A 21,186-nucleotide genomic window follows, 5' to 3' on the forward strand; every position below is an offset into this window, starting at 1 on the left:
CAATTTTCTCTTTGATCATAGCAACTTTGATCAAAATATTTTTGTCTTTGATCAAAACAGTTTTGTGTTTGATCAACGCAGTTGGCCTTTCCCTTTGATTTTAGCACTTTTCTCTTTGATTTTAGCATTTTTCTCTTTGATCAAAGCATTTTTGTCTTTGATCAAAATGTTTTTGTCTTTCATCAAAGCATTTTGTTTTTGATTAAAGCATTTTGCATTTCCATTTGATTTTAGCGCTTTTCTCTTTGATCATAGCAATTTTGTCTCTGATCAAAGCATTTTTGTCTTTGATCAAATCAGTTTTGTTTTCGATCTTAGCATTTAGCCTTTCCGTTTGATTTCTGCACTTCCCCCTTTGGTCATAGCAATTTTCTCTTTGATCATAGCATTTTTGTCTTCGATCAAAACACTTTTCTTTTTGGTCAAAGCATTTTTGTTTTTGATCAAAGTGTTTAGCCTTTCCCTTTGATTTTGGCACACTTCTCTTTGATCATAATAATTATGTCTTTGATCAAAGCATCTTTGTTTTTGATCAGAGCATTTAACCTTTCCCTTTGAACAAAGCATTTTTGTCTTTCATGATAAGATTTTTGTCTTTGATGAAACCATTTTTGTTTTTGATTAAATCATTTAACCCTTCCCGTTGATCGTGGAATTTTTGTCTTTGATTGAAGCATTTTTGTCTTTGATCAAAGCATCCATCCTTTCCTTTTGATTTTAGCATTTTTCCCTTTGATCAAATCTGTTTTGTTTTTTGATAATAGCATTTAGCCTTTCCCTTTGATTTTAGCATTTTTTCAATTAATCATTATGTCTTTGATCATAGCATTTTTCTCTTTGATTTTATCATCTTTTCATTTGGTCATATATATTTTTTCTTTGACCATAATCTCTGCATTCATCTACTGTATATGCTGCCAGGATATTTCTGTTTCAAATTACTGTTTTCAAGAACTTTTAAATCCGTATATATATGTGATAATGCTTTACGTCTCCAAGCCAAATACTGATATAGTCACCTGGATCAACATCTGTTCAACATACAGGCCGAAATCCTTCGGCTGTATTTGAAGCTACCTTGTTCTTGCACTTCTCACATTTCTTCATTTGTGATATTGAATTGAATGTGAGAAACAAACCTGAACACAACTGAATAGGAACGATTGTAAAACATAATTACACATGGCCTTCATTAAATTGAGCCCTGTTTAATCTGAACATCTTTCTATATAATAAAAGACAAATGAAGGGTAAACTTTTATACTTTATATGTTTCCTGGCAAGACAAAGGGGTGAGACTACACAGAGAGGCATCAGTCTCACTCCAAAATAACATGACATGAAGTAAGTGAATTGACAAGACATACAGACTTACTTCCTTTGACTTAAAGTCATCGTTGTAGCCAGAATAGGACCGGATCACAAGCAGTAATTATGACGGTAGGGAGCACCAAGGGATGACAGACAGATGAAGGGGTGGAGAATATGGTTGGTGACAGTATTAAAACAAAGAAAAAAGAGGATAGAAATGAAGATTTTTATAGAAAAGTCTTCAGAACAGGGTTCTCCTGGAGAAAATGGCAGAGGAGATCAAAACCAGAAAACAGCAATATCCTCCCAGATGGCTTTAACGTCAAATGGCTTTAGACAGAATATTTGGGTAGTTACATCAAATTTAGATCTACTTAATGTATTTTTTTATTATCTGTTTTATATTTGGTATCAACACCATTAAGTTAGAATCACATTCAAAAATATTTTTATTGATCCCAAAAGGAAATCAAATAATAATAAGCTAATTTACCATTTAGCTTAAGCTAACCACAGATTTGAACATTAAATTATATGGTTAAGCTCATTACTAAAAATGAGTAAAATCAACATACCTTTAAGACATCTATTATTATACATTTTGGCACTTTTCTCTTTGATCATAGCAATTTTCTCTATTATTAATACAGATTTATTATTATCTATTATTTATTTTTCATATTTTTTTTATTATGTAAATACTAAGATGGCTTATTACATACACTTAAAGAGAAAACGCTACTTATTGCTGATTTTCAAAAAGTTAACATTGAAATGCAATTATTTTATGACTACACCACTCCAGTTAAAAGGCTTGGATATTTAGGGAGTTGTAACATAGTTTGAAAATATATGATATAAAACTGTTCCAAAGCCAGACTTGGTTAAAGACCTGTGAAGGGGATACCACCTTTTTCCTGTGCAGAGCAGGACATGTACAACGTTAATGCCAATTAAAGACATCATACAGGGCATGTATACCATTTGATTGCACATGGTTCAATAGATTCCTTATGATGACAAATTGCAAATATAATCCTACTTGAACCTGGTTGAAGTTAATTAAAGACTAGTACAAGACAAACTGTTCAGTAACTGTATAATGTGAAGTCAGTAAAAGTAATTTGCAGACAGCTTGCAGCTGCTGAAGTTACTTTTAGACTATTGTCACAAATTTGCCTCACTGTCAAGGATCATTTTATAAACACTGCTGCAATTTAGTGGTTGGAAATATGCCAAATTATACCTAATTAATTTACAAAGCTCTACTTAATTAACATATTATTTCAATTCATATATTTGAATTCATTATATGGACAATTTATTTTCCATATAATTGTAAATAAATTTAAGGAATAAAATAATGTGAACCATTGTGCTTTATAGTGGTGACAAAATGAAAACATACAGTAAACTGATTTCTAAAAAATGCATTGCAACAAATTAAAAGCATTTTAATTTTTATTGAAAATGCCTTTTATTTGTGCAGTAATGAACTCAAAATGTCAAGGAAGTTAAACACAAGCATAGCATTGTTACATACTTTGGAGTAGGCCTGATCTCCTGTCCATTCTTGTACCACTTTAGATCCACTGTGGGGTCTGCCAGCTCAACTACCAAGCGGATCTTTCCACCTTTATCCACCTGGTATGCTGGATCCAACTTCTTTGCAAAGGCTAAAAATCACAGCAGTAATCAGTGAAATTCATTTTCAATTTATTTGTATAAAATATTCAGAAAACCATCTACCTGCACTCTTCTTCTCCTCTTTGGGTATCTTTTTCATTCTTTTCAGGAGGCCCCTGAGGTCGGTGATGCCGTACATGAAGGCGATTTTCTCATACTGGTCTGGCCTGGCGTTCTTCAGGATCTCCCACACGTCCACCTCTGGGGTGTCATCTTGCTGTTTGTGCTCCCTAGTTTTGCCATGTACAAGGTAAAAATATGAATACATGCACCATACTCTAAGCTTTGCAACATGTCCTGAGGAACTACTATTTACCTTAAAGAAAGGTAATAGGAGTTAATGTAATAATTTTACTGCTAATTCTTATATTTCTTAACTAATCTTTTCACGAGTTCCTCAGGACGTGTCACCCAAAGGGATGGGCGTAATACATAGCTCTCTTTGTGTTGACTTTGGATCTGATCTCATAAGTTAATGATAAAAAGGTGGACAAAAAAACGGAAGGTTTTGTTTTAGGGACGTAGAGAGTTAATAGGGTTTGGAGGATTTTTTCATGGGTCTGTCCCTCAGGAGACTACTTAGTAAACCAGAACTTAGAATTTTTCTGTTTTGGGACAAAATATTTATTTCCCATGCATCATCTGCTCCACAGGTTCAGAGCCTTCTCCGTTTTTTGCTATTTTATTTCATTGTTACATGAAACAAAATACCAGCAGCACAAGCAAGCAATCTGAAAAACACAAGCATATTGTCTTGTTAAAATTTCACTCTGTGGTTTCATGATGCTCTAAATTTAATATATTTTTATTTTAACAATAAAAATATACTTGAATTTATTATTTTTACAGCTGTAAGTCTTTTGGGGATTAAAGAGAAATAATTAGATAAAACTATCACCTATCCCAAATAATTGCGCTGTAATCTGATATACACAGTCAGGCCATTTAACTGCATAACATTTGGCATTGTCTTGCTGAAATGAGCAAGACCTACAACAAAAAAATACCTACTGTATATGATGTAAGAAACTTTAATTTTGTTAAGTATTATTGACATCCTCGCTGAAAGCTGCTGTGTCACATTAACTGAATTGAATGGTATTTTGTTCATTTTCTTCTAAGATCCAGAATCTATCCAAGTATTCTGATTTCATTATTGTTTGTCCCTTTATTCAGTTCAACATATTTTCATTGCTTTGTTATCTTATCAGTTCAAGCGCACCTGATGAGATAATCACTGGCTCAATAAGCAATGTTTCTCAGTATAATAAAATAATCTTTTTGTAATTACTCTAATCTTTTACTTTGAGAATTACATTTGTTGGACGAAGGGATGGAGGGTAAATATTAAAGATATGTTAAACAGGAATTCTGGTGTGTAGTTTAAAATATGGGTGGAAGAAATATAATGGAAAAATTACACGATCCGTCAGAGATGACTGAAGTTTTTAATGGGAAATTTTTAGCAAAATGAGGAATTAAACCCTATGAGGATAAATATGTTTAATTACATGCAGCATGCAGGAATTTAAGAACTGCTCCTGTAAATAGCCCATCCCTTTGTTATTATCTATTTTGAGTGATCACTTCAGAAATGCTCTTACATCGTTAAATGTTGCGTTTTTCCTTACGACGGGAGATGAGTGTACACATTAGATCAAACAAAGAACCATCAGTCAGACCTTTCTTTCCATGACATTTCCCCAAATGTCGGAAAGGTTGAATTTAAGAAGAAAAAAAGCATGATTGACTATTCTATTATTTCTTGCTTTTCTCATCTGTTTATTTGCAGTCAGTTATAAAGAAAACTGAAATAAACATGATGGCATGACCTTACATTTCTAAACTGAAACAGATGTGTAGTGATAACACTATTTTACAGCATCATTTCTCAATGGCCCACATCAGTAATGATCCAAAATGACACTCTTTGCTTCATCTAGTTAGTTGATGCAAGGCCCATCTCTATCATTACTGACTTCTGAGTGAGCAGATAGAAATGCTGCTTTCAAAATAAAGTGTTACCATGCTACAGGAGGCCAACACTCTTGCTCGTCCAATTCCTGGAGCTACACGTCATGCTGGGGAATCTACAGGATTACAGTACTCACCTGCAGTAAGGTCTAATTGTTTTATTACCAATATCTTTCACCTTACTAACCTTTGATTTCTGAATATGTAGGGAAGAAGAAGAGACAGGCCCAAAATAAATGTGTATTTTATCTCATGAACAGTGATACTACGCTCATAATTTTAATCCTGCACAGTATCTCTACTATGCAACATGAAGTTTATTGTGAGCCGCAACAGTAAGTTGAGTATTGTGCTTCATCACATCTATTTAAGTCAAATCTTACTTTGATGGTATGATAGAGCTGTTTTAATATCGGAATATCTTTGTTTTATTTAAAGGTGCAGTGTGTATGTTTGTTTTAAATTTCGAATGAAGACAAATAGTGACAGTTGTACAAAATGTGAGGAAACAAAATCTTGTTCAGCTTAAAATAATCAGTCTTTGTTATTTAGCAAGCCTGGTAGCCAGATAACATTTCACCTTGTAAATGACATTTACTGCTTTTGAACTTTTTGTTCACTTAAACCAGAGTCTTCTACTGGAAATATTTCTGGTTTTGACCTGAAGTATTTTCTTCACAAAGTGAAGGTTTTTGTAATTTACTAAAGGTTCAGACCGTGTGCACAATTTCCAAAACAGCAACTACATCCTCTGTGGGCACATCAATAAACTGAGTAAGATGAAATACATTTTATTGATAATGGAGCCTTTTAAAATGGTTAGCAAACTGTGAACTAGTTTTCTATTGCTAATGGACAGAGAAGCACTTAATTCTTTGAGTGTTGCAGAATTAATTCACGTAATGGAAGAGCAGAACAGCATGTTTGGTGTTATGCTAGCAAGTTGGATTTTTTCCCTCCTTTTTTTTTAGCTTTTTAGTTTATTTTATTGTCAAAATATAGATTATTATTTGTACCAAGATTTTATACTTAGACAGCTTTTATACATTGCACCTTTAAAACATCCTTTACAGTATGATTAACTTGTTTTGTTCGTGTACATTTTTAAAACAAAAATTGAATATTATTAATGTCTTCTGTCAAATTGCTGTAGCAAACAATTATCTACATTTTGACACATTTTGATTAAATATAATTGCCTGACAGAAGAGATATAAAAACAATTTTTGGGCTGTTAAATTTAGAATAGTGAAATTCTCAACCTCTTCATCTAACACTGGTAATGGTTAGTTTAAGTTTTAAAACATTTTTTAACTTCCTGCTCATACAAAAGCCTCATACAATATTTACAAAAGATGTGAAATGAAAGAAAAAGAAGCACATCCAAAAAATGTGAAAAGGACAAACAGAGGATCAGGATGTGTTTCTCACCTATGTTTAAGGAGACCACTAAAGTCAAGCTCTCCTGCATCTTCTTGTCCTTCACTGCTGTTGTTAACAAGGAGAAATTATTGAACATTAAATTAGACTTGCAGTTGTTACCAACACTAGAAAACAATGCCATAAGAGCAACACAAAGCAAAAGCTCTGACGATCAGTGAGTTAGCGTCAAGTTAACTCATGATTTGTGCTAACAGAGAAACCTTTATTTGGTCTTTGTGTGGATAAAAACTCAAAATAAGGTTGTTTGTGTAGCACTCATCGAGAACAGTCCCAGCCAGAATTGCCACAATGTTTCTGAAATGTTGAAGCAACATTACTGAATAGCAGCATTGTAGTAATGCAGTGGATCTGGGATGCTTTGCATTGCTCTGCATTGTTCAAATCAAGATTTAAAGTGCAAGAGTTGGCCTTTAGTTACACATTCAATCAAGTAATTGGCTTGTAATTACCTGGAGGAAAGGTTAATTACATTACAAATATCTTGTAGAAGTTGTATTTAGTTGTATTACTCAATGGAGAAATGTTCACCATTGCTTCACAATGTAAAATCCATTTTTTATTTTTGAATTCCAGCATACTGAGGAATTTAGAGATTTTATGAAATCATGAAATATCTTAAAACGATTTGCTGCTATATGTATAATGGTTCTTTCTGACGTCTCACGGGTTATTTTTCATTACCTTCTTTTGAATGCTGATCGAATATCAATAGCCTGTGAGCTTTCAACTTCTGTAAAACAGAAGAAACATGCATATAATTGCATGATTATTTCCACTAGGAATTTATGTAATCAGTTCAAAGCAGTTTTAACATTTTTTATTGTTGTGACCAACCTTTAACTTCCAAATCAAAGGAACAGCTGTCAAACTTGTCCTTGTAGTTCACCTCACACCTGTAGTTTCCAGCATAGTTGTCTTTGGCCTTGATGATGTGCATCTCAAAGGTGTGGATCTGCCAACAGGGCGATGTACCAGAGTTTATAAACAGCACTATTTTTAGAGAACTTGGATGCATGAGTATAGGTATGTTACCTTGGTTTGCCGCTCAAATGTCTCTTTAAGTTGCAGGTGTTTCCCTGTCTTGCTGGCTAGGTCCATCCATTTCCCTTTAAACCATTTAACAGTTGGTTTGCGGAGAAGATCTTTACCTTCCACCTTGGCAACAAAAGTGATGTCACTCCCTGAAACAAATTAAAAGGAAATTAACTATTTCTAAAGAGTGATCGCGTGAATGATACATTGTTTTGTACTCTAAATACCGATCTGGGAATTTGCTTTCATCTCCAACCCTTTTCTTGTTTACCTTGTCTACTGATTTTTAGTCTGTTTTTAATTTAATTTAGGCCAAGTTCAAGATGCTGTTTAAGTGGCTTCTCTGCAGAAGCTGCATAGAGGTGTATAAGCTACTTCCTGGTCTGGATCATTTGTTGTTGCTGTTTTGAAGGAATAATAAATTCATCGAACTTCATAGAAACAATATAGCTGCTGTTGTAGAATTAGTCTTTTGTCTATGGTAAAAGACCAACAGCCATTTCTCCCTCCAGCGTTAGACTCCTGCATTTATTTTGGCTGTACACGCCCTGCACTACAGTCCGCTTCCTGCTTTTGAAGCCGTTTCTGGTCCACTTGCATCCACATATGCATTTGAATTGCTCCAGAGTTCACTTTAATCAAACAAAGACTTACGTTTTAGGTTCAGTCGAGTTCAAAACAAACCAGATGTTCGATTACAGTTCGATTAAAATGGCCTGTACACTAACCCCCTGCGCCACCACAGCACGCCTATTGAACTCCATTAGTGCTGTCCAATGAATCTCCTATGTTGTGCATTTCTTGTTAAGAATTAAGGTCAGGTATTTTTTAAACACTCACCCACAGTGACAGTTCCACTCTGTGGCCTCTCGATCAGCAGCGTAGACAAAGGTGGATTGTCAATTGGTTTGTCCACATCCTCTGGGGCCTGACCCTCTCCCAGAGACCACACTGACCAATAAGGAAAAACAAATTCATTACTCAGAACTCTTCTGTTCCTTCATAAGAATAATAGTCAGAAATCTCAATACCCACCTGTTGTTTGTGAAAGCTTTTTATGAACAAAGTTTTACAAGTATAAAAGAAACAACTAAAACACAACAGTCAAGACAATTTCCCGTACTTTCAACATTCACACCTCAGACAGCAGCAAAAAGTTTAGCTTTTTGCAACATGAAAAGCATTAAAACGGACGTAAGCAGCAACATGTGATGTGATATGAGAATAAGTTCATAATTATTTTATTTGATGGAGTTATAGATATTCTAAAATCACAATGTTAGCATAATGACAAGCTTTGCTTTTATCAAATGTATATTTATTGAACTTTGTTAGTGTACTCTATCTTAATATTTTAACCTATTTCAACTACCCTAATACTGATTAGCTTATTTCTTAACGGCTAATACAGCGATGAGAAGCGCCGCCATTTGTGATTAATAATAATACAGGCAGTACTTTTCCAAATTTGCAAAATACTTCTACAAGTTGCTCACCTGAAACTTGGATGTTACTTACTAGAATCTACTGACTACTTTTTTCCACAACTTACATGGTACTTTGTGGAACTTCATTACTGCATTATTAGATATCTAGTACTTGGTAATTACAGGGTATTTTCAAGAATCTGATTGACTTGAAAGTACTTTCTAAAGGGTATTTTTAAAGACTATGCTATGTTTTAAGGTGTTTTGTAACCAGGTACCTTCACTATCTTATTGGTTACTTTCCAAAAATTACAGGTTGCTTACCTGAGTACTTTTAGGACTGAACTCTACTGATTCAAATTCAAAAATACTTTATTGATCTCAAAGGGAAATTAAACATGTCTGTAACTCATATTAATTCAAATTCTTGAAAGCGTTATTGTAGATGAGTGATGATTGTTGGCAGGAAAGATCTCCTGTAGCGATTTGTATTACAGCAAAAACCTGAAACATACAGGTTAACTTTTTAGTTGCGCTATTGTCAGTTGTAACCTGCAAGTTCAAGAACGCTACTAGTTACAACTCCCTAAAGTTGCACTATGAGTTCCAGAAAGTACCCTGCAAGTACCCAAAAAAATCCAGGAAAGTACCCTGTAAGTTCTCAGAAATTACAGTGTGATTTGTAGAACGTATTCTGCAGATTTGAGGAAAGTACTAACTGTATTATGCATTGCCAAAAATGTTTTTAACATTCTTGTTTTATCTGAAAGGGCTGTGGGAGGGACAGCTGTTTCTACTTCTCGTACAAAGCAAACAGATTTCTCTTGTTTCCTTATACTTGTAACTACTTGGAAGTACGTGTTACCTGAGTCTTTTCTGCCCGTGGTTGCCACAGGGGCACTATCATCTAAACAAAAAGAGAAATTTACAATATATCGTAAGAAATAGTTCTGTAAAGTCTCTGAAGCAAGCAAGCAAGCAGTCATGACATCTGAGAGCTACAAGCAGTTAGACGTGCACACGGGGATGAAAAGATTCCTAAAGTAAGAAAATAAATATTACCAGGATTCTAGATAGTTTATGTCATATCAACCAGAATTTTCCTATTAAAATTTAATCTGTTTAGGATTTGAATGCACAAATGGTCATTTGTTTATTAACATTTTGAAGGACACTTTAGTTTGTATTAATTTGTTAGCAAGAGGACATTTGTATAGTTTTTTAAAAACACAAAATCTCCCAAATCAAACGTCTCTACCATGTTTCCTACGTTTAGTTATGTTTAATTAGAGTACACTAGTTTGGTAGGAGGGACTGAAACGATGCTGGGTTTTAACCAAAGGATCTTACTAGGCAGGTCAATTGAGAGTTTCTTCACTGTATTGCCATCCTCTGTGGGGAAAAAAACACAGTTACTATCGAAGGTACTCTAAAGATTAAACGCTTTTGCCCATCCTTTTTAGTGCAAATGGTGTATATGTAAGGAAATTTTTAATCAGAATCATTTATTTTGTAGCAATTTTGTAAAACTGCATTGGGTTTGAGGCAGTGTTACATTACTCCCAGTTTGGTTAATTCATCAAGTGATTTTTACTAGATCTCTTAAATAAGCTTTATATTTAAGAGAAGCTTGAATTTTGTATTTGTCAGTGGGTTTAATGAGTTCTTGGTAGCATGTTCAATAATCATTCTCTGTTTTTATTCATTCATTTTCTCCTTTTATTTGTTTGTTCGTATGTATGTATTTTGGCAGTGATGTTCGAAATGTCAATATTCATTTTTCATTCTTTTCAAAGTCCAGGCAAAATTTCTCACAAGATGTAACAAAACACATACGTTTCATAGTACATCACTCAAAATAGACTATAACGCACCACATCATGAAGTAGCAGGATAATGCTAATGTACACAGCTGTTTGTTGAGTTCAGTCTGTTTTTAAAATGCCAAATTGAGAAAACATATTCTCAATGCAAAGTAAGCCAAGATAATTTGAACTTTTCCCCCAGCTTTCAAAAAGAGAAACATAATTATTTTAGTATTTAAAGGCACTCATCACATTTTGTCTATTTATTTAAAATATGGGGAACAAGCATAATAAGTTAAATCCATGTTTTTACTTGTGTCTTTATTTAGTTTTTATCTCTGCCTGTAATGTTTTTGTTTTTCTTAAGCAGAATGAGGAGGTTCCTTTTTGATTACTTACCTTTCACACAAATTGTATCTGTTTATATTGTTAGACCTAAAAAACCTCTAACCCAAGTGAAAATAAAGGGTTATAAAAAGTCTTTTAAAAAAAGCTCAGCTGCTTGGTTATTATTGTTTGCATTTTTAAGGTTCACATCCAATTTTAGTAGCTTTTGCTCTGTAGAACTCATGCACTTCCACTGAGATAGAGACATGGGAAAGAGTCACGTTTATTAAAGCAGCATACTTACCAGCCGGAGGGGGAGAGCAAGTGCCCTCCTTTACAGCCGGGCTAGAGGACTCTGCTTGCTCATTCACCCCAACCCTACTAGGCTCCTGTTGGTTTGAACCGTTCTCGATGGTGTTCTGCTCCTGAGCCACCACAGCCTGTAATGGCTCAGGACCAGTGGGCTCTGGTTTCTTCCCATCAGTCTCTACTGGCTCTTTTCCCTCTGCTACCGACTCTGTACAGCAGACAAAGCGCCAGGCTGGAGCAGCAAGCACAGAGCACAAACACTGGCTGCCTGACAAGGCGGCACTTGTTCAGGCAAAGTTGGTATAAACAGCTGAAGACCAGACGGACTAAACCTCTCCTTTGCTGTTTGACCTTAAAAGGGCACCTATTGGGCAAAATTAACATTTTGGATGTTTCTCTACTTCCATTTTGGTCTCCACTTCTTCTAGAAACAGCTTAAAATGTACCCAGCAATATTTTGAAAATAAGTTAAGGTTTTTTTGGTGTCTGGAAAACCTTCAAAATGTAACTTCACAAATCAGCAGGCACTGCCCCTCACCTAGCAACCTATCGAATCCCAGCTGAGCTCTGGGTCATTTGGTCAGCAGTATGCACTGCACAATGACTGCTGGAAAAGACAAGTGGTTTTTTATCAACTTTCAATGGAGAATCCACTTGCTGCATTCTTGTTGGTTGTGCTCCACTTCTGCTTTTCAAAGATGTACAGTTGTTTAATTGCACATCTGTTTGGTGCTATTTTCACTTGTGAGTGTAAACATTGAGTTTGGGGAGTGTGACCAGCAGCAGTATATTTGGATTTAAAGTGACAAGACGCCCTAAACCAGATCATTCTAAAAGGAGCTCAAAATAGGAAGAACTGATCAGACTAAAATCTCATTGTCTGAATGATTTTGTGCAAAAGAATTAATAAACATGTTTTGTATTGCCCATAGACCTATCCTAACCTGTTCAAGGAAGCATATTAGATCATCTTTAGCAGTTTTAGCATTTTAATATTTGCCAATAAAATCTGACTATTGTAGGAATCTCCAAATTCAAAGTATTATCCATCTGGTCTTTGCATATCTATACTGTAGAGTGATCAAGGGGGCAGGGATTTGTTTCATGTATGATCTGATTACTTGTAAAATTAATTTGAACAGTTAGACATTTACCAGAGTCAAATCCCTTTTTCATGCCTCCTGTTTGATGACTCTACCTGACATATAATGTCACCAACAAAACACAGTCACAGCTTGAGTTAGTAACAGCATCATATTCCAGTTAGAGGAGCACATGCACCTAGATTTTATTGATCTAAGCTACCTAAACCAAGTTTCTGTGCGAACATACAGTGCAAGAAAAGTGTATCTTCAGGCCTCCTTAAGTGAATTAAGAACAAAAAACGGTGATGGCACACAACACAAAAACGTGATGTAAGTGGGATGTGCAAGAGGTGCCACAGTGTAGGGGCGTGACATAAACAGTGAGGTGGCAACATTACCCACCTGGTGGGGGAGAAACCTCCAGGGAAATCTCAGGCAGGGTTGGGGCACCATTACTGTCTGGGGCAACACTTTCTGAGCATGTGACAAATATATTGGTGGATGGAGCAACTGCTTTAAATGAGCACAAAGCTTCAACATCTGCACTCATTCACACACTCACGCAGGTTACCCACCTACCTGAACAAAGCCACACACCCTTCACCTCAACAAATTTTACTCTTTAGAGTTCTCAGTTTAAATGCACGAACAACCCCTTGTTGCTAGGAAACGGTAAAACCCCTCCCATCATGTGACCAAACAGTTTGGAGGAAGGCATTTTTTAAATAACGTTTGTGAAGGTAAGAACCTCATAAAGTGGTTAAATTTTTATTTCTTAAACATTTTTCACTCTTAAAAGGAAATATAGAATGAATATATTTCAATCATAAGTTTCATAAGAGTTATTTTAAAATTTGCATTTGTGTATAGCACTCCCAAAGTAGCTGTTATTATAGCTTGGAACTATGCTACATAGATTTTTAAAATTATTATTATTCTGTAAAACGTTTTCTTCCACTTCACAATTTTTCACTTCTTTGAGTTGGTCATACAATCTAAATAAAATATATTGCAGCTGGAGGTTGTAATATAACAAAATGTGAAAAATATCAAGATTTATTAGTAGGTCTGTCAAAATAAGCAATAAGTCAATTAATCGCATAAATTAAAATTAGCTCAATAACTTAAATTTGCATGATTTATCTTTTGTCTCTTCATTTTCAGTCTGGTGCTGTAACCTCAACTAGCCCATTTTGTGACGGGCAATTTTATTTACAAATTAATTTATTTGTTTTTGTTTGTTTATTTTGGATGTTTAAAATGTCTTCCAGTTCCAGTGTTAAATATTTGTTTGAGTTTAAAGTTTGTTGCTCTTTAATATGTTTTTGCATTATTATTCCATTACATTAATATGGTTTCAAAATAACAATACTATCATTTATCGCAATAACTTCTGGGACATTTTATCGTCCAGCAAAATTTATCGTGACAGGGCTAACTATTAGCGCTCTGCATCTATAAACACATCAGCTTTTTTATAGTGTTGAGCTATGAGCTAGTGGACAGAATTATTTATCTGAACGGTTCCCTGGATTATTTTTAGTTAAAGAGATGAGCTCTTCCCCCCTCGACCATGTTGGAGCCCCAAGATGCTCCGGCTCCAAGGTCAAACCCCCAGTCCCCACTAAAAGCTTGTTAGATGCCAGCAACTTGCTCACATGGGATGGCAGGGCCGTCAGCTGAAACAACAAAGGGGGATCAGCTGGTGTGGAAGAGGAATGCATGAGATGTTGACAGCCTCGCCACAGATAAGTCCAGAGAGCAGCAACACATCCATACTGCTGTCTATTGGCTCCACATTTACACTCGCATGTGTCTGTGTTGCCACTTTTACACCACTTTTTATCGTCAAGATGCATTTCTTTTTGTCCTGCACTCATGCAGATCTGTGCTGGCTTGTTTGATGTGCAAATTTTAACAGAGAGTTTCTATAAATGTATTGATTTTGATATTCCTGCTTTTCATTTGGTAGTTATTAATTTTTGAACCAAACTGTGGAAGATTTGCCATCTTTCGGAGCTCTAATCTGCTTGCTAGTCTGTGAGGTGACCGTGAGATAAGACATGCACTCACCTTCTGACTGGCCATTTGGCGTCTCGTCTGCAGAAAGACAAACAAAGCAACAGACAAGATAGTAAGACATCTTGTGTAATGTCTTTAATGCAATTATCACCTTTTTGTTTTCTTCTGTTTGAACACTTTGACCCCCACTTTGATACATGCTCACCATCAGCTTTGTTGTCTTTGTGCTGGATTATGGCACACACTCACAGTTGATTCTGCATTACCTGGACTAATTAAAAAACTTTACAAATTTTACTTTAAAACTTTACATTTACTTAGTAAATCTACTTGAGTAAGGCGTTGGAAAAAGATTACTTTTAGGTCATTTTTACTACGCCGTGCTTTTTACTTGCGTAATTTCATTTTGAAGTATCACTACTCTTACTTTAGTAAAATTTCTGGACGCTCTACCCACTGTGAGTAACTTCATTAAATAAAGAACAAACATGTTTTAACCAAAAATTCACACACCTGCAGTTTTTGTTAGTTTCATAAGTTTTGTATTGAAAGAACTTGATTTTGAAAAATGTTTATTTTCCTGGTTTTGTTATTATGTCCTATGAAATATTTTCATTCTGTTCTTTAAAATTCCAAAATTTCCATCTATATATATATCTTGTCTGCCTGATGTAATTTTAAAATATCAATCGTGTTTTACTCTTAATTTGGCTACTTTTTACATTTTATTGTTGAAGTAGTGCAACTCTTGAGTACAATTTTTGGGTGAAATTCTGTTTATGATGCAGGGCGATTTGTTGCTAACATATTTTCAGACTTTTCATGCATAGATGCTTTAGCTAACACTTGGCATAGTAAAAATGTACCTCCTCAAATAGACTATGGAGTTATCCTAAAGGTGCTTCAACAATTGCTTCATATAATGCAACATTTTCAGTGAAACACAAACTGTATTTGCTTTTTTCCAGTTACCAGAGCCTATGCTTTTTCTGGTAGAAAATTAAAAATGGAATCTTGAAATACTTTGCTTTTGTAGGTATTTAAAATAAACAGAGAAAATGTAAGAATGTCCTAATTTCAAAGATTTTTCTTTTCCAAGCTAAATAATCTGGATCTGTCTCAACACTCAGTTTTCACCTTTTAGATATGTTTGAAAAACCTCTAATGCTGAGCCAATAGAAGCTTATTGCAGCTGCTTTTGTCTGGGATTTTATTCTTTTGACTCTCACCTTTGACTGATCTCATAGTCAAAGGTGAGAGTCAGAATGTAGACAGGCCAGTAAATTCAGACTTTGCTTTTTGGCCCAGTTCTTTCTTAACCAATCAGAGCAACACCCATATTACTGAAGATGATATCGCTCTGTCTCCTGCTCCTAACATCACTCAGGAACAAGATACTTAGTACTGACACACTGCTGCTTGATCACCAGTATTAACACAACACCAACACCCCCACTGAAACTGTTGCACATCCACTCCCTACAATCTGCCTAAATGATTGAATTTTCTATATTAGTCATTTCATGATGGTGGAAATCCAAGTTCAAGTTGACCCAATATGTGTTAATCATTAGCTTAGACCAAGAGACATTTGGTCTCACTTAACTTCAGACAGTAGGGGGGAAACGCTGTGTGTCTTTTTATTTGATGTATGTAAACTTCTGGTTTCAACTGTACATTAACAAATGTAATCTGAGAATGACCTGTGAATGGAAATAAACTAAAACTAACACTGAGCTCAGCATAAAAGCATTGGAAACAGGATAGGGACAGGCTCAGAGGAAAAATGAAAAACATTTTTTGATGGAGAGATGCGGCCATATGGGAGAGTGAAGTTCAATCTCCAACTCATTAATTGAAGCACAATATTTTTGCATACTGATACTTTCAGAGAAGTGTGTTCATTTGAGGTTGAAAATGAATATTTTAAAATAAAATGCAAGGATAAGCACTGACTGAACTACAACTTTTCTTTTGTTGGTATCTTATGTAGAATGGCATCGATACAAGTCTGATTGTTAACTCTCTTCTTAAAGGGTCCATTAGGCTTCCTTCTCAATCTCAAAATGAACCACTCGCCAGTCTCACTTCATAACAATGCGATGCTGGCCACTCGACCGCAATCCTGCAGGGTCACATCATCCACCCAAGATTGAACCTCAGCCTCTTGGTCTCATCACCGCTGAGAAAATGAGTGTGGAGAAAGGTTTTGTTTTACCCCGGAGGGCTCCCAGTGCAGCTGACATGGCTGCAGGTATGTGCAGCTGTTGTCCGTGCTGGCCTGCAGACAGAAGGGCTCATATAGGCTCAAATGAGAGCCAAATTGCCACCAGCTTCATATTTTCTTTAAATAAACCTTTATGTTGTTGGCAAAGACAATCTGATAGCAAGACTGTTTGTTCCTATCATTGTCTTTTCCTATCTGTGACTCCTTTTGTCTTTGGCTAAAGTAGATGAGAAATGCCTTCAAGTGATAATTAACTGCTGACAGCCCTTCCCCTTTTTACCACAGGTTTGATTAATGATGTGATATCCTGTAACACAAAGCAACATGGCCAGAAGGCAGAGTCAGGAGAGACTGATGGATTGGATATAATAAATATCACAAGGTGAAGACATTGTACTAAGCCACCATTGATACTAAGAAGTTGTAAACAGTGCGGACAGCCCCAAAGGGCCATGTGGGCAAGTTTAATAGGGAAGTGCTTGACCTCTAAGTGATCCATCTTTAGCAGAAAGTGGCAGCGAGACGTCTGTGTTGGTGCGTGGCAGGAAAGGAGTAGGGGGAGAGGTTGGGCGGCGATAGTTGGAGATGGCACCGAACAAGGCGTGGGGATTAAAAGTGCGTTCATTCTGAACTATTCCAGGGACAAGAATCTGTTTCCCAAGAGAACCCCAGACGACCATTTCTAATGTTGTTGACTTGGGTGTCTAAAACAACAGCGCTGCCACCCCCCCCCCCCCCCCCCCCTTCCTTTGTCAGCTGTTCAGATTCATTTAAAGAACAATCGTTTTCCACTCATTTATCTGCTGGTTTGGTAGCTATTTTTGGGGAGAATTTGTTACAGATATTTGGGCTTTACTTTGTCATGGCTTAGTGTAATGTTGATTGCTGCAGATGGACACCAGAAGTTATTGTAATGTGTTTCTGATTCTAAAAAGAATACCTTCTAAACCTTAAATGCACAAAGAAACAGACAAGAGTCGATCCACTGGGCTGACCAAGCCAGGCTTTGAGAACGCTAAACTCAGACAAGTTTCTACATTGAGTTTAAAAGGATTTCCTCTTCCATCTACAGTTTTTAAATTATCTTAAGAAAAACAACCAAAGAGCATTCATTGGAAGAAAAGTGTCAGATAAAAACACAGATTTCTGCGACTGAGTATTAGAACCAAACTAAGAAGTAAAAAACATAATATTATGAGAATAAAGTCATAATAATACGAGAATAAAATTTAAATAATACAAGAATGAACTTGTATTATTATGAGAGTTTAAAATAAACTGTGATCTCATGTTACATTAACATGACTTTATCCTTGTTATTTTCTAACTTTATTTTTTTTAAGTATGGCCCTAATTCTTGTAGATTTCTCCAAACAACTTTAAGGTACAGACGATTCTTTAGAATGACCATGAAACTTATTGGGATCTTACTTCTCAAAACTTGTTCCTGATGAATTTGGACTGGATCTATTGGTTAAAGTCTCATTTCACCATGTTTTCCTTTGCTAAATAGAGATCAGGACTGATTCTACCACAATAGCCAAAAATATGTTCATTGATGGCCAGATTTAGGTGGGAGCTTCCAGTTTGAGGTAAAATGATTTATCATCTGGCAAAGATTTATAGCTGCCATAAGCTGTGTTTCCATTACAAATGTGGACAAAACTTGGTCAATACTCTGCTAATGTAAAAAAAAAAAACATTTTGCAATTGCTGTGTTTCCATTAAGCAAATTTATTTTCGAAATGTCAATTTGAGCAATTATACAGTCAATGGATCGCAGCTATTGACTAAAACCTGGAGGAAAGTCAGCCTGTTGTAACGAGTTCATCTCCAAGAATTCAAGATATTTTAAACCGTGTAAAGTTGGATCTGTAGTTTTGCTGAAGAAAAGCTCCTAAAGTTCTTTAGTAGAACAAGAAAATCTTAATGAAAATTGTGATTTATCCTTTTGAGATGCCAGTTAAGTGGTAATGGAAATGTGTTAGAATCGTTCCCCGTTTCTCACCTTTAGTGATGTCTCACTGTGGTCAAATTATTAAACCAAGTCTTACTTTCAATGTCTGTTTTGGCTAAATCTGGACAGAGACTATGGGCAAAAACTCTAAATACAGAAAACACCAGTCAATCTTAAATAGCCATTAAAACTTGCATCTTTTGGCCAAACACTAAACAACACATTCAAGTTATTCTGTATGTATTTGAGTGGCCATAGACCTGGAGACAGCTTTGCTAACGAGGAGTTTGCAAGGCGTAATGCCTATGATGACAGACACGAGCAGTGTGCTGATGGACATGAAGGTACAAATGAAGACGGGTTTGCTGGGCGGGACAAAAGGTGGGTTGTGATGCTGTGGTTGGTTGAATTTGGATGTGGAGGGGGAAGGTCTCGACGGACAAAATAGGCCGTTCCTGCTTGGCTACACAAGTCATCAGGAAGGCATTTAGAGGATCTATCCCTTGTATGGCTTCTCTAAATTCAAATTGCATCATCCTTCCCGAGACATTTGCTTCACCAGATTCCTGCGCTGCTCTCCATCATCGAATCTTTCTCCAGTCAGGGTGCAACGACACTACCCATCCACACACCTCGGGTCAATTCTTGCACCAAAGATGGCAGAGACACGCATACATCAGTAATACAATACCACTGTCAAAGTCACTTTGAGGATTCCTGTGTACGAGCTGGCAAGCAAGCCGCAAAGTGATGGATCCCCTGCAGTGAGAAGCAACTATCTCTGCTCCCTCAAAGACGTATTAATAGAAATAAATTCTCTGTTTGCATCCCAGGTCCGTACTCTATTAAAGACGTTACTTTTTCACCCAGAATTTGGTTAAAACCAGCAGAGCAGCAGGTGTTGTTTGGATTGTTTTAAATGCATGAAGGCAGTTTATAATCAGGACTCCTACCTTTCTTTGTTGGCTCTGGCATCTTGAGCGGGCTTGCAAGAAAACTTTAGATTTCTGCAGGTAGATGCAGTCAGTGGGTGTGACTTTAAGTCTTTGGACTCGCCTTAGTCCAGGTAAACAAAATGGTGATGATGATGAGAGTTTAAAAGAAACGATGATCCTCTTAAACTGCAGCTGATGAGGATGAGTCTTAGTAGGGGGGAGACTGGAGGACCAGTGGCAGATCCAGGGGGGGGCCCCGGCTTTTAGGGTTTATATTGAGAAGAGGAATGCTCCTCCTCTCCGTTTGTGGAGCTCTGTGCTGCAATTATAGCTCAGTTAGTGTGTAAAATAATACAAAAATTACTAGATTTTTATATCATTGGCTCATCAATATCATACCTTCACCTTCCTAAAATAATAATAGTGATTGTTTGTGCCTAAAACATCTTGGTTTTTTTTTTTTTTTTTTGCCATAATCACTTTTGGCCACAAAAAAAAGTGACTTTGGCCATTATTTCAGGAAGCTAAAACCTTAAACAAATGTCATGTTAAATCCATTAGTGTAAATGACACAATCAATTTAAACAGCAAAGTATTGAAGATGACTGTTTACATCTAGTTAGTAAATTTATTTCAAGATTTTCAAGCTCTGTTTAGGAAGATTGGCTGAAATCAAACTATTTTCAGCCTCCATTTGTTCAGAATGTGAAATTATCTCTGTCCCTTGAATTTCTGAGATAAGTATTTGCTGATGTTATTGTATACTGTATTTTAGTTTCGTTGAGCTCCTCCTGCTTATTTTGGGGTTATTCCCTTGAGAGATGAACAATAGCAGGACGGTGGGATATAAAAGGAAAAGGTGTCGTCATTGTCACGGGTCTCAGGCTGACGTCATGTTATTCTCAAAGTGCAGCACATTCAGGGAATCTGTTGATTTATATTGTAAGAAAAGTTAAACATGACAAGCAGGGAGCTGGTGCAGATTCCTGATATCAATTTAATCCAGGTGGAATGCTTGCCAAGAACAGCAGGCTTACCAACCCAGAGAATAAATACAAGGGAGATGCCTGGAGGGAGGCAAAATGCTCTATACTTAGAAAGCCATCATAAACCTTGACATTTGACACTTGCATGTGGAGAATATTGTGAATTATAATAGTCCTGGTTGAACCGTTTGGCTCATCAAACGTAAATGATATGTCAGGTCTGAGCTTTGATGGGGTTAAAGAGAGATTAAATGCCAAAGCTGCAGGAAATATGACCGACAATAAGCCCAGAACTCTACAGTTCAACATGAATGCTCAAACTTCTGGGGGGATTCTAACTCCAACAAAGTTGCTTTTGATTAAATTTGTTGCTTTGTATTTTTATTCAGTCTCACCTGGGTCAATTCTTTGCAGAACTGCACTTTGCTGCAAATACAGCTTCAAGTCTTGTTATATTTGGTAATTTTGAACATCAACAGATTGAGTTTTCCCCATTTCTTTCAATTCAAACCCAGTCTGCTGTAAACAAATCTTCGATTTTATTTAGGTCTGCATTTTTATGTTTGTTATCCTGATAGAAGTTGAACAACTGCCCCAGTCTCTAGATTTTTGCAGCCTCTAAATGTTAGCTTTTTTCTGGTTTTACTGGGTCTTATTCAG

General features: G+C 36.1%; 1 protein-coding gene across 5 annotated transcripts; it reads right to left on the reverse strand.

Moving 5' to 3' along the window:
* Positions 1 to 1,277: 1,277 nt before the first annotated feature.
* Positions 1,278 to 19,774, reverse strand: LOC102220471 (myosin-binding protein C, slow-type-like). 5 transcript variants are annotated; one of them, XM_023330035.1, is made up of 15 exons: positions 19,559 to 19,774; positions 14,473 to 14,499; positions 12,802 to 12,873; positions 11,310 to 11,522; positions 10,224 to 10,265; positions 9,739 to 9,780; positions 8,287 to 8,397; positions 7,447 to 7,595; positions 7,249 to 7,366; positions 7,096 to 7,144; positions 6,403 to 6,459; positions 5,159 to 5,167; positions 3,061 to 3,227; positions 2,855 to 2,987; positions 1,279 to 1,384 (listed from the first exon to the last, which is right to left on the reverse strand). In XM_023330035.1, the coding sequence occupies exons 1-15, from the start codon at positions 19,578 to 19,580 to the stop codon at positions 1,372 to 1,374; spliced, it is 1,224 nt and encodes a 407-aa protein (XP_023185803.1). In that variant the 5' UTR covers positions 19,581 to 19,774; the 3' UTR covers positions 1,279 to 1,371. The 5 variants fall into 5 exon arrangements, with proteins under 5 accessions (XP_023185804.1, XP_023185803.1, XP_023185806.1 ...); XM_023330036.1 differs by lacking the exon at positions 5,159 to 5,167 and having other exon boundaries at positions 1,278 to 1,384; XM_023330038.1 differs by lacking the exon at positions 11,310 to 11,522.
* Between the last annotated feature and the right edge of the window lie 1,412 nt (positions 19,775 to 21,186).

The sequence above is a fragment of the Xiphophorus maculatus genome, unplaced genomic scaffold (genome assembly GCF_002775205.1).
Source record: "Xiphophorus maculatus strain JP 163 A unplaced genomic scaffold, X_maculatus-5.0-male Unplaced_Scaffold_BN000156F, whole genome shotgun sequence".
NCBI lineage: Eukaryota > Metazoa > Chordata > Actinopteri > Cyprinodontiformes > Poeciliidae > Xiphophorus > Xiphophorus maculatus.